Source organism: Liolophura sinensis, chromosome 6 (genome assembly GCF_032854445.1).
Source record: "Liolophura sinensis isolate JHLJ2023 chromosome 6, CUHK_Ljap_v2, whole genome shotgun sequence".
Taxonomy (NCBI): domain Eukaryota; kingdom Metazoa; phylum Mollusca; class Polyplacophora; order Chitonida; family Chitonidae; genus Liolophura; species Liolophura sinensis.
Window position 1 is genome coordinate 22126497 of NC_088300.1, and position 13923 is coordinate 22140419.

At 40.0% G+C, this 13923-nt stretch overlaps 1 protein-coding gene across 4 annotated transcripts in view; it reads left to right on the forward strand.

Moving 5' to 3' along the window:
- LOC135468739 (neuroglobin-like) overlaps positions 1-13923 on the forward strand; it is a 103805-nt gene that overhangs the window by 63599 nt on the left and 26283 nt on the right. The window contains exon 1 of one of the 4 annotated variants that reach the window (XM_064747142.1): positions 12834-13169. The exons of the other annotated variants lie outside the window; for them this stretch is intronic. Within the exon in view, the coding sequence (XP_064603212.1) occupies positions 12970-13169 (200 nt within the window). The 5' untranslated portion in view covers positions 12834-12969. Of the gene's footprint in view, positions 1-12833; positions 13170-13923 lie in introns of those variants that run through there. 4 annotated transcript variants of the gene reach the window in all.

A 13923-nucleotide genomic window follows, 5' to 3' on the forward strand; every position in this document is an offset into this window, starting at 1 on the left:
TGGCAAAGGAATCCTTTCCGGAATCCTCTTAAAAGAACACCGGTACACTCCCCCCCCCCACACTCCCCCATTCCATCACCCACACTTGCATTTTCTCCCTATGTGGTAAGCTTGGTAAAGTTGCCATTCAAAACCAAAACCTATTTATCAAAATACGTAATGTGTCTGATTTTACGGACGACAAATATACAAAGCAAAAATGAGTACGCTAACAAATGTGTCACCATGGGAACGAAATTAGAAGTTGATGCTTTCTGACAAAGGACTGGTTTTCGCGTCTAGAGGATAATACATCATATTTACTTGATGATCACCATGGCAACTACCCACACGTCTCGGCATCTCGTTCTCATTATTTTACCACTGTTTATAACCTTTTATGTTATGGTCTGCATTTTATCCTAATGCTATCATTACGTTCAAACATCTGTTGCCGCAAGCAGTCCATTTTTCAATCCACGTTTTCAATCCATGTTAACCTGGGATGCTAAGTTAATTACGTGTTTCAGGTTTTATTATTCCTTTTGTTGAGACAAAACCTAGTTGTGTGTTTGTATATTTGTTACCACATATGTTACCACTCTGCCTGGATCGCATGCCATGTTCTCGGGGGTTATAACACATACACGAGAACGCTATACGCATCATATTCGATGCAAAAAGAGGAATTCAGGTTAGGGGTGCCTTGAAAAAATCAGTTTTGATGCATTCAGCTTGCTTCCATCAAGACGAATTATCACTACCACTGGGCGTTCTCGCGAGCTTCACCCTTCATTCAGCAATTGTAGCAAAGCTCATTTCCTACTAGAATACATACTAATACGTAAATATTATATGCTCCCTTATAAGCCTCTTGCAGGTTTGCAAGTCTTTAGGGAGTTGATTTCAGGGTATAGTGTACTGAATCTCAAAACTGAAACAGCGTTGTGTGTCTGTCTTATTTTCTGAATGAAGGCCTTAGACACATTCGACAACAACATTCTTGTAATCTGGATTCATATATTAAATTTCACAAACGTTGTGGCATTAGCCAGATGGCTACAGCAGGGTATAATGTCGCAACCTTGTGGCACTGGCCAGATTGATACGGCAGGGTGTAAATGTCGCAATGTTGTGACATTAACCAGATGGCTACAGCAGGGTGTAGATGTCGCAAAGTTGTGGCATTATCCAGATGGCTACATCAGGGTGTAATGTCGCAACCTTGGTTAATTCTTATATACGAGTTTAGGTGAAAATATTTAGCCTTCTATGTGTGTGTGTGTGATTTTGGTTTGGCAATTGTCTTTTTTTGGTTCGTCCTTTTGTTACTTGTTGAAAGTTTGTTCGAACATCGTCTCCTGTGAATTTGTCACATTTCTGATACTAACTTCTTAAAATACTTCTTATACTTTAATAAATCAGATCAATTTTGCTCGGACTTCCCTAGCATTCTCATTTAATCACAGCATGTGTTGTCTTTAATAGTAATTGAAATGCGAAGACCATGCTAATTTGACATTTTGTGTGAGGGCTATAACCCTTCGTGTTTGAAAACCTAGTAAGAGTCTTATGGAGGTCTCCACACCCTACCGCTTTTCTCAGACACTTACAAAGCTTTACTCACCACATTCAAACTACTATAAGTATTCGACTTCGCCTCTGTAATATATTTCCTCGTTTACCCGTTGGTCTGTATGTTACTCTGTAGGCAAAATATGCCATCGGGCTTAAGTGACTTAGCCTAAGGTTACCAGTTCAGTTGAAAAAATCATGATTTAAAAATTTCAATCAGGACATTCATCTTGACAACGGCTTATATCTTCATTTCTTGGGCGACCTGCCATATCGCCAGTGTTTAAAATCATACTGCAGATAAAGGGGAAAAAATACATTCTTTCTACCATGGTGGTGCCAATAAATGTCCGGTAACGCCAGGGAATTTCAGGCCCAATTAGACTGTCAAATTTTTTGTAGCTGGTGTTTTTGAAATTAAAATCGACAAAATATTTTTTGCGCATATCCATGGCTTTAACCTCATAGCTAAAATGTAAAAGCATATTTTACACGTGTTACTAATTTTACCATTAGGCCTGATTTTGACTAGCGTTTTTCCATAAATGATTGACGGGGAGAATTTATACCCACATTTTGATATTTATAGATATAATTTTTCACATTTTACAGGTGATAATAATACATCTTGAAGATGTCTTGCAGATGTATACGCCAATGATCTCGAATCGTATAGTGACATATTCTACTGCTGAGCCGGCAAAATACCAATAACTGGTCCATGGATGGCATGGATTTGAATGAAGCGCTCAAACAAGATTTTGTTGAGAACATGGCAAGAAAATAGCTGGACGTTTGTTATAATCTTCCTAGAAATCTTAATTTTCAGATTCTGATCTTCGAAAGGCGAACAGGGGGAAAGGGTCTTGGTTTCAATAAGGTTATTGACAAACAGAGAGCGTGTCACAAAAGTTAATTGATTTAAACAGATGTGACATTTTATCTATTCTGTTTCTCAATCAAATCACACAAAGCCAATAATTTCATAGGCCCAGTTGATCGATCTGTATTCAGTCTTTTATACAACAGCATCTTGTGTCACGGCATTCTCCAAGGCCTCTCCAGTGTTGCTGGTATTAAGTAAGACTTGACGAAATTGTATTTTATCTTTGTCTTGATCAGTGTTATCCTCTAATGATGGGCACTAACTCCATTAGTAAGAATACATTAGAAACTACCTGTTTAAGTCTATTAGAGCGGCCACTAATGATCAGTCATGAATCTGACACCAAAGTAACAGATACTATGAATTTCCAGATTTAAGCACTGCTTGCATGAGAAATGGTTAGTTCTCATAAAGCCGCAATCACATTACGCAATCACACGACGTGATTTGAATCGTAGAATTCGACACTTGGAATAACAACAGGACAAGTATATTTCATAAATCAGACGGTGCGATTTGTCAAATGCTACGAGTCGCATGAAACAGCGCATATGTACAAAACCAAGTACTAAACTTCGTATTGACGTTAACAAGACTTTTCCTAGAAATTTCGGCCGTGTTTATCATCCGCTTTCGGCTGTAAAGTCACATAAAACCTTGCCCCGTAAATACTCCCCAGGAGCTGCCCGTGTTTAACCGGTAGTGTCTCGTTTCTCTTACCTCCTTCCATCCGGAAGTCTTGACAACTGTCTAGTCATACATTACACAACAGAACCTCATTACGCCCTTTTTCCGGAATAAAAAATCTGTATAGCTGTATTTATACCTTAGTTAAGAAATAATGTTAAACAATGCTATAAACCAAGGCACATACCAGATAATGAATGTTTATTCATTTGTACCTCAGCTGAATATTGATTCAGTTGCCCTCAGAATATTTGGTCATGCGAACGATTCTTGTCGGACTAACTGGTCATGAAAACTATTTCCGACTGCTTGGTCAAGCAAACCGTTGTCCTCAGGTCATTTGGTAACGCTAGCCATCGTCCTTGGATTATTTGGTCACGGAAATTATTTTCCTCTTGCCAACTGGTCATGCAAACTGTTGTTCGTAGATTATTTAGTCATGCAAGTAATTCTCCTCAATTCAACTAGTCATGCATTATCTGGTCATGCAAATCATTCATCTTATACCAATTGGTCATGCAAACTGTTGTCCGCAGATTATTTGGACATGCAAACCCTTCTCCTCATACCAATTGGTCATGCAAACTGTTGTCCGCAAATTATTTGGTCAGGCAAAATGCTGACCACATATTATGTGGTCATGCAAACCACTGGTTTCTGACTATTTGTTCAGGCAAAGAATTGTCCTTCGACTATATTTGATCATGCAAACTAATGGCTGCAGACTATTTGTTCATGGAAGCCGCTGTTGTGAGACTATTTTGTTATGTGAGCCCTTGGTGTCGTACTAATTGGTCACGCAAGCCTGTCTTGGTATTACTGGTAAAAGAATCCTATACATCTTATACCGTTTTCATATTTTTACATATATCTTTTTCATCTGGAGCTTAAATGAACTTAATAAACGAGAAACACAACACTTTTAAAGCCATCTTTGCTGCGCCCTAGCTACCCCCGGAGCTGGCTAGAGAATTTGGGCTAACTTTAAAATCTAAGACAAAAATGCTTTAGCCGATGGCTAAATATTTTCTTTGTAAAACGGGCTAGACGAATTTGCTAGTCGACTGAGTTAGCCGCGTAAGCTGTACATTAAGAGATTTTGTGAAATGAATCGTCCAAAAGACTTTCCCATTGCTATTTGCAGATATTTCCGTGTTGGGGTCCAGCATAACACAGACAGAGCACACGTACAATAGGTCAGAGAATACGTATCTGTCTGCAGGAAGTCCTGCGATAAATCAGCTCTGTTATATGAGATTGGATTGTCAGTTAGTGGTCCCAGTTCTAGCGTTAGGAAGCACAGATCAGATCGTCAATAAAAACACGCATTAATTTCTGTGGCCATGAATGTCGAGACAATAACACGAGGCTAGACAGCTCATTGCTCCAGGACGGAAGATGGCCTTTACAAAACTAACACGAGAGAATAGACAGGTATTCCCAAGAGACTAGCAAATGCAGAGTTCATTTCAGATCTCTAATGAATATTGCTACATATTGCTACACATTCGGTACATTTTGTGTATTTGGGTACATTTTGTTGTGTCTCGGTACATTTATATTACTGATGTTTACTTTGCAGATTGTGGGAACAGCATTTAGTGATCTGTACAAAGTGACCATATTCCGCTGGCTAACCCACCACCAAACAATGGCAATATCGAAAGAACAACTTAAGCTTCGTCGTAACATCTCGCTCAGCGTTTTGACATGTTCATTGCACAGAATTTCTAGCAAATGTTAGTGAATTTCAAAGTTTAATCTAATGTATTCTAACCAACACGTTTCCACCATGTACTCCACATTCACATGACTATTCTCATATGGCGTGGTTTTTAAATTGTAGAAGATTATCTGGGCACGAAGTGTTGATTATTGCCATAATCAAATCCTCGAGTTTTCTTAAACAGCATTCAAACGATAAATAACCAGTTGAACTTAAAGCAATGTGAACCACGTTTTAGTATATTCCCTCTTGCGTCTGCTCAACAAGTTAAGAGGTCAACTGGAGTAATATTTATTAGAAAACCAATACTGACATGTCCCCTTCACGGTTTATATTTTAACTTACCGTAATGTTCAACTGGGAATCCTCTATTTTTCAGCAAGATTATTTCATTTGAGACTTCTCTCTATTTAGGTTCAAACGCCTGGGTATTTACAGATAACATTTTAGCTCTGTGCTCGTTATCCTAACATTTTAGCTCTGTGCTCGTTATCCTAGCACTTTGAGAGATTGCTAACAAAACCAGAATTATTGTACGTGTCCTCATGTTATTTTCAGGCTGTTATGCATTATACTATGACCTTACTGTGAGCTGAGAGTTAAACATAAAAATATAACGTGAATGCCTGCGGCAAAATATTTTCTGAACATTTAAATATTTGGCACAGATCATTATATTAGAGCGTTTATGTGTTACAATAAAAAAAGTGTTTCGACAAAAAGAAAAATTAATAACATAAAATAATACATATAGCTTAATCCATGCCATGCTCTTAACTGTAGAAAGGGGGTGGTTCTTCACACAGACATTTCTATACCAAAGGATCAGTGATAGCTGCCGGTCAGTGACACTAACTGTGTTATAAAACGGGTCACGTTATGCCAGTGGCAACGGTCAGTTTGTACTTGTTGCTGTGGCTGGTCGGGAGATTGATAGAGGTCAGTTACTGCTTAACTCTTATGGTCAGACATTTCTCTTGAGACTCTGAAATATGTTAACTATAGCCAACAGGGACGTACAAAATCTCATCGGATGCTGGACATCTTCTGCTCTCCTATACACTGCATACAACCGAGGTGGTTAGGGTGCGCAATGACCCAGGAGCAGCTCAGCACGGTTAAAGTCCAAGGGTCTGGCAGATGATCGTGGGATTCCTAAGCCCGGTTTCCTCCCACCATAATGCTGGGCGCCGTCGTATAAGTGAAATAGTCTTGAGTACGGCATAAAACACCAACCAAATAAAAATAAATGACTCGAGTCATACCTTACACATTAACATCGATAATCTTGGCACTACATCGCTTTGCACTCAGCATAAGGGGAATAGGACAAGTACTGGACGGTCGGGCGTCAGTATGATGTGACTAGGTGGAGCGTCCCGTCTGGTGTGTTTAAACAACTATGAACATGTCGGCATTGGGTCCGGCCTGCCACAACAAGACACCGTCATGATATGACCGAATGATGTTGAAAACAGTGGTACATCCCAATCAATCCAACAAACAAACAAAATACTTTACAAACAAGCGAACGGCAGAGACCTGACAAGTGGAATGACTGTGATATAGAATAAACACACGAGACTGTTGGATATTGTCGTGATCTCATGATATTGCTTAGTAAGTAAGACTTTGCCTTGCTTCAGCCTCCTTTCTTTGCGGGGCCTCCGTGGCTGACTTGGTTAGCGCGCTAGCGCGACGTAATGACCCAGGAGTCTCTCACTAATGCGGTCGCTGTAAGTTGAAGTCCAGCTCATGCTGGCTTCCTTTCTGGCCGTACTTGGGAAGGTCTGTCGGCAACCTGCGGATGGTCGTGGGTTTCCACCCACCATAATGCTGGCCGCCGTAGTATAAGTGAAATATTCTTGAGTACGGCGTAATACTTTTTATTAGGCGTAATTATTTACACGTTTGGAAAGTTTGTCTTCCCTCTGTAGTTTTTTAAAACAAGTTGTTTGAAATACAACAGCTGTGTTGTCTGTAATGAAGAAAACAATGTATTAGATGTGTCAGAGGTCATCTCCATCTTTAGCTCTGTTAGTGTGAAGGGAGCTGGCGATAACATAAAACAATATATTGAGAACGGTGCTATCAAAGGATAGATGGGACATTAGCTTAAAAGAAGACTGAAGTACTTCAGTGTATCAGTAAACGTGTAAATATATATACGTTAGCACGTACACCATAGCCGCCGTGAAGATGTTGTGCGTGAATTTGGCCATGTTTTTTCTGGGAATAAGACCCAGTCATAACAATATAGTATTATGAGGTGTTCATTCTGATAACATCATTTATGTGCGCCCTCGGGATCTCTCTAGCTGTCCCCCACACGCTGACAGATAGAATATATCATAGGGTATATAGTAGACGGATTACATGTTTTTTTTTAATTCTGTCAGATTTTAATATTTCATTTACTCTGCAGAAATCATCCTCGTAATTGTTGTACTGAATCACTCTCTTAGTAAATTTTTTTGCGATATAATTCAGACCTTGTCCACTACTCTAATCTCTTGTCTGATCCAATCGGACCCTGACACATTGATCGACTGTGGATAAACCAATTGCAGATGGAATTACCACAGGGAGCCTTTGTGTGCGAAGCGCTTACCTTGTACACCTCTCCGTGTTGCTAGGTTGAGTTTGCGGAGATAAGATTTATGTAAATGTAAGACTGCGCAAAAAAGGATGAATTAGAGGAATTATCGATGTGCGAAAGTACATTTCGCAAAGAAATGGTGAATTCGGCTCTGAGAGAATGTTGTAGCGAAACGTAGATTCCTTCCAGCTGTGATTGCCCAGTCTCGATGATAAAGATATAAGTGCCCACTTCACGGATACCAGGGCAGCTTATTTACGCCACGACGTGTCAAGGGTTCACGCAGACCACCTCTTCCCTCCAGTGCTCACAGCAAACACACCAAGGTACTATAATACCTCGGAGATTTATCGATGGGCTGTCAAAACACAGTGTCTGCACAATAGGACGTCGATTGCCTGATTCCTATAGATGACATCTAAGTAACTCTTACCGTGAGGCAGAGACCCTTCCGGCATGCGTTCAGTCGACCAAATCTCGCGTAGACGGCAGTCGTGACTATCTGCTTTTTATTGGCTGTATTTCCTTATCACATCAAGCGATGTCTGACGTTGTCGAGATGAATCGAGCTAGACCATATATCTCTGTCAGAAAACTTGTCCTGTGACCGAATAGACTGTTACAAAATCACCGGCAATTCATGTATTTAGATTCTTATCACATATAGTTAATAAACGAGTGAATTATTTTACAATATAGGGTTGCAATATTTAGCGTGATCAAAAAGATAAACTGCAACTACTCAAGGTGCAGAATTTTATAATTTCGAAAAACTCTTTGAACACTGTACATTGACGTTCCACTCGTTAGCTGTCTTTAGCGTTCAACGTACCCTATGTCTAGTGCTCTGTGCCAATGAACTATATTCTTTCCTTAAAATATGCTTATCACAGTAACATTTTTTTTCATAAAAATTTAAGACACTTCTCTGCCACGCTTTTTACTGGGCTTTTACTGTCCATTTCTTAAAAGTAGGTCCATAATGCTGGTCTCCGTCGTATAAGTGAAATATTCTTGAGTACGGAGTAAGACATCGATAAAATAAATAAATAAATAAATGAATGGATGAATGAATAAAGCAGCTTCATCGTAATAATATTTAGGGGGTGCACTATTTTGTCTATTGCGCTAAATGCTGCCAGCTCAGTTTTCACTCTTTCATTTCCTTTACATCATCAGACATGTATTGTATTCCAGTAATGGACACTCTCTTCTAATGGAACACTGGCTGTTTCAGGGCGAAACCGTCTGACCTATAGCATGCTTCCCTCCCGCTAGAAGCATTACAGCAAATCATGTCCTGTCGGACGCCACTGCTTCGTATCAACGACAAAACCTAATCGCCTCCACCTTATCTCCCCCCCCCCCCCGCACATACACACCCATGCCCTCTTCATCTTGTGAGTCTGCGAGGTTCCTTGGCTCGATTTTAGTTCAGTTATCGTCTTTTTACAAAAATGAGCTAAATGATGTGAAATGTAGCTGTTGTTAATTTAATTATTTTTCATCACTGAGTTTTGGTTGTACTTTAATTAGGAAAGTGCTGACTACTTTGTCTGCCTGTCTGTCTTATAAACAAGTCTGGGGGACTCTTAATGATTTGGTTTTAGCGAAGAAATAAATCATAATGTTTATGGATTCTTTTACTCCGTGCCCTGGGGCATCTTCCATATAGCAGCCATAGTTTTCGGCAAGTAGTTCTAGCACGGTGCCAAAAAACACTAACAAATGCTCTTGGCAGTTGGATATGTGCTTTGTTTTGAAGCAAGTGGTTAACAGATTCTACGAAGTCACATCGCACTTGTCAACACGATCTGTTTTGATCGTACGGTTAAATAGGCTGAAATATGAAAGCTTTTCCAAGAAGCAGTTGTTCATAAACTATGTTCATTGTTGTAATTACAATGAATCTTTTATTTATGGGAATATTATTTTTATAAAGGTGTGAATAAGTCATGCCTTAAGGGACATATCACAAAAGCTGGGAAACTTTTCAACCTTCCGAGCTTTATTGACCATCAATCTGAAATGCTGGTCCATGTATCAGGAAATCGTTATATACATACATGCATAAAATACTTTACATTGTGAGCCCCTTCAATGGAAAGATTTACATCAAGGCAAGAAGAGGTGTTTTAGGGACTCATGCCGCTCTAATCAACAGTGGGCAATTGACAGAGAACTATGTGTATTGTTACAGTGCTGCGGCATAAAATCAGTGGATCCCACTTAAACAATTCCCCGTAACTTTAGATACTAAACTTGCACTTCTCGTTGGACAAAGCATAGTTGTCAGAGTTGGATTTAACGATACCAACGTCCACACGATCAGAAAACAACATTCGTCCTTGAGGAAATTAACAGAATAGTCACGTAGGCCAATGAAAAACGACCATAATGAAGAGCTACCGCTTTTTGGCATGCATGTAAACTGTAGAGTAGTGCGGATCACTTTGTGTCTGTTAAATATGAGAATCATTACGAAAACAATCGTGCTCAAGGGTGTGTCTTTTGAAGGTTCTTGGCCCATGGTTAATCAGGACACTTGTATTCATTTGTACCACTCTAATTCGTGACTGTATCCAGTGCACGAATGCACTATACTTCTTTGTGCGCAGGAACAGCTATAGACCATTTCTACTTGAGGTGTTGTGAACTACATGATCTTTATGGTAGTAACTTTTTACATGACCATGTTTGGATTGCAATTTTTTGCCCATTTTGTCACATCATTAAAGACTAGCGTCCCAATAGTATCATAAAGTCTCGGTCAGCCAGTGCCCTGACTCTTTAACTTGTTACTGGAAGGGAACACCAGCGGCGTGATGTCAAAGACTACAGCAAAGAGAGTAAAACCAGAGCAACGATGACAGCGTGCAATGTCCACAAACGTTGTATGGCGTGCCGTAACAGTAGTCAAGGCAGCCAGAATGTGGAGAAATAAGAATTCTGGTCAGCAGTCTACTGTGTTAGTATGCAAATAATGACCTGACTGATAAACCCATTTACAAGGTTTGTTATTTTGGTTGTTACAACCGCATTTAGTATAAAGGTTGTTATCTGTTTGATAAACCTCCACTTGAACTATAAAGTTTGTTATCTGTTTGATAACGTCCAATTGGATTGGACGGCTTGCTATCTGTACGATAACCCCTACTTGGAATATAAGGTTTGATACCTGTTTGATGACCACCAATCGCTCTGTAAGGCTTGTTCCCTGTTTGATAACCCTCACTTGGATTGTAAGGTTTATTATCTGTTTGATAACACCCACTTGTATTGTAAGGTTTGATATCTGTTTGATAACACCCACTAGTATTGTAAGGTTTGTTATCTGTTTGATAACACCCACTTGCTCTGGAAGGTTTGTTATCTGTCTGATAACCATCACTTCCAATATAAATGCAACTATGACTTTTGCTTTGTATTTCAGCAAAAATAGTAAACGATGCATTTGATGATACATCAGATGTATTTCGCTAACAAGCTTCCCTTTACATGGGTAAAACAACACCTGCAGAATGTACCTGTCATTATTTACCATTATATTATAATGATAAATAGACACACTCACATTTCCAATAAGAAAGTTTCTCTGTACTAGAAGAAGCGGTATTGCAATGTAAGTGTAACCTGAATCTTCTCGACGGTTGACAAATTGCCCATTACGATTTCCTCAGCCGTTCGTGTGAATGACATTATCATATCAACTGTTGGCCTGGGAAAGCTCAGGTGGACTGTTACTATCAGTAGAACTCGCATCGGAATAAAACTGGTTAAAGTTACATTTCCACGTCTCTGAGAAGTTGTTATACGACGGATACTTCAGACTGAACGGTCCGACCATGTTGATCAGCCATTGCTGTGAAAAGATATACGATAAGGTTACTTACCCGGGTTTAATGTCGCTTTCTACATTCGTTCGGTCATACAACGACGGTGGCTTCTTGGAAAAATGCTGACATATTTTTCGTGCGGCTTAACGGCATTGTCATGCCAAAGACACCTGACACTACACGCCAGCTGTGAACGGACACCAGGCCTTAATGCTGAGTGCGAAAGGAAGAACTTTCAAAATTACCATGTTTGAAATCTCAGGTATGTTTAAGTCTCAAATTTACGAGAAGGTGGACATTGTATTCAGTCGATCATCGCATTGTTGTCGGACACAATAGCGGCAGAATTCGTGTTGGTGACAGGTGGAAAATTATTGATAAGCCATTTAGCGCTGGAACTTTTAGATTTCTGTATGCTCACGACTCAATTCATTTTCCATTGATGTTATGAAATTTATCAGACTATCGATTGATATCGTATTGGGTTTTCTTGGGTTGGTACTCGCATACTGTTGAGACTCTCATAGATACATGTATTCATCACGAACTATTTTAAATCAATGCAACATATATATATTTTTGTGTGTGAGGCAACATTTGGAAATTCTGACGTAAATTGACAGAGCAGAAGAGGGAAACCATATGTGCTGCTCAGCAAACAAACTCTCTGCCAGCTACCATTATTTTTGAACCACCACGATTGCATGTCTGGGATGGTTCCCCTGAGAAAAGAATGCGTCGTGTTGGTATACTCTATGCAGAAGGATGCACTGACAACACTCTGTCCATAGTCACGTGACTGACCAGCGTAATGAACTGTGGTCTATACATTGGCTCATGAAAGCAAAAGTACTATAAATCAAAATTTCTGGCGTGCCGTATCCTGTCGCCAGTTCCTGATATCATCTTATTGGATTCCTCCGCTTCCAGGTTAATAATTCAGTCGGCGAGAAAACCTTGAAGTATTTTCGGAATGGTGTTCTTTCGCGCTACGGCTTGTTCCCACGAGAAGACTTCATAAGCTCGGAGTGCCGTTCTGTCGATGTTAATGTATTATTTGCTGAAATTGTATAAGCAGTCCCCGCCACTTCTCTCTTATTCTCCCGTCCGTGTAGCCACATAGATCAAGGCTTGGTATGCCGCTGTTCCTCAAAAGGTGGCAGCTGGGTTTACGGTGGGAGTCAGCGACTAACATCCCTACCAGTTATCCCCCTAGTCTGTGTGCTGTGAGCGTGCAAAGCGTCAGCCGTCCACGAGGACTTTAAAGTGGGGATTAATCAAATCAATCGACAAAATCAATATATGCTGAACCTACGCGGGACAACGCAGAGGATTTCTGTATTTTAAACTCAATTTTAATTCTGTCTAAGATTTCAAAACAGCGGGGATTTTCTTCGTTGGATTTTGCGATGCACAGGAGAGAATTCCAGTTCTATTTCTAGTGATCTAGCGGTGATTCTGTTCAGTGGGGAATTATGCCCCCAAAACAGCCAATGAGAGATTAGGCCGGGACTCAGCCTTCCGCTATCAGCTCACAAGTACTGTCTCGCATTAACACAGCAACGCAAGACGGGAGAGACTTGTGTAACTACGGTCGGGACATGTCGTGTACCTGTTGGCTCCAAACTCGATGGGGATTAGTCCTTGAGAGGATTTGTTCTTGACTGAGTGACACAGGACAATGGGTTGTCATTACTCTCGGAGTTACAAACCTGACCCATCCAACAAGAGTCAAGAATTCAACTCATTGACGAATGCGACCCAAAACACAAAGACTGACGAGAGGTTAGGATTAACTGCTCGAGAGGTATTCAGACTTACTAAGTCTTGGAAGGGCATTAAGCGAAATATGGAGCACACTGGGGTAGAAATGTTTGTAAGGTAAGCCAGTCTACTGGTCAACGTTACCTCTTCGTCCAGAAGATTCTTGATCTTTTCAACCCAGTTTAGATTCAAATTAGAAAAAAGAGTTCGTTGATTGTCTCTATGAACCTATGTGTCAAAAGGTGAAAAAAAAAAGTTTTCTAAAATTTAAGTCTAATAATATTAAAAAGTGTAACATGTTTTCATTTCCGCGGTCATGAGTATAAACTGCACAAGAAAAATTGAAGACCATAGTTACACTATTATTTAAATGCACTCAAATTACTGTCATTACCTTGCGTGCATTTATTCTCCACTTTCCCCTTTACATGAAACACCCTTTTTAGCTGTGAGCACAGTACCCGCCCTCTCCATCCCGCCCGCATCCTCGTGTGCAGGTGTTCATCAGTTTGAACTTCTGTACGGTTGAGCTTAATTGCTGGGCAATTGACCAACTACATCAAAGATGAAGACAGCACACTTTATCGGGCTACTTCCGGAAAGCTTGATTCGCTGGCTCTCACCGTGCTCACCACTCCCATGTACTGTCCCATCATAGATGACCTATACCACAGACTCAGTGTAAATGTTTTGCTCTACCTTAAGTTAAAGAACATTTACTCTTATTTTATGGTTTACACTGGTGGATATATAAATATAGTCCACCATTTCCGACACATAGTCAAAATATATGAACAAAATTACATTTTTACACGAGTTTGCGCAACAGTTGGAGCGACAGAAGTAAACATTGGGATTTTAAATAAATACT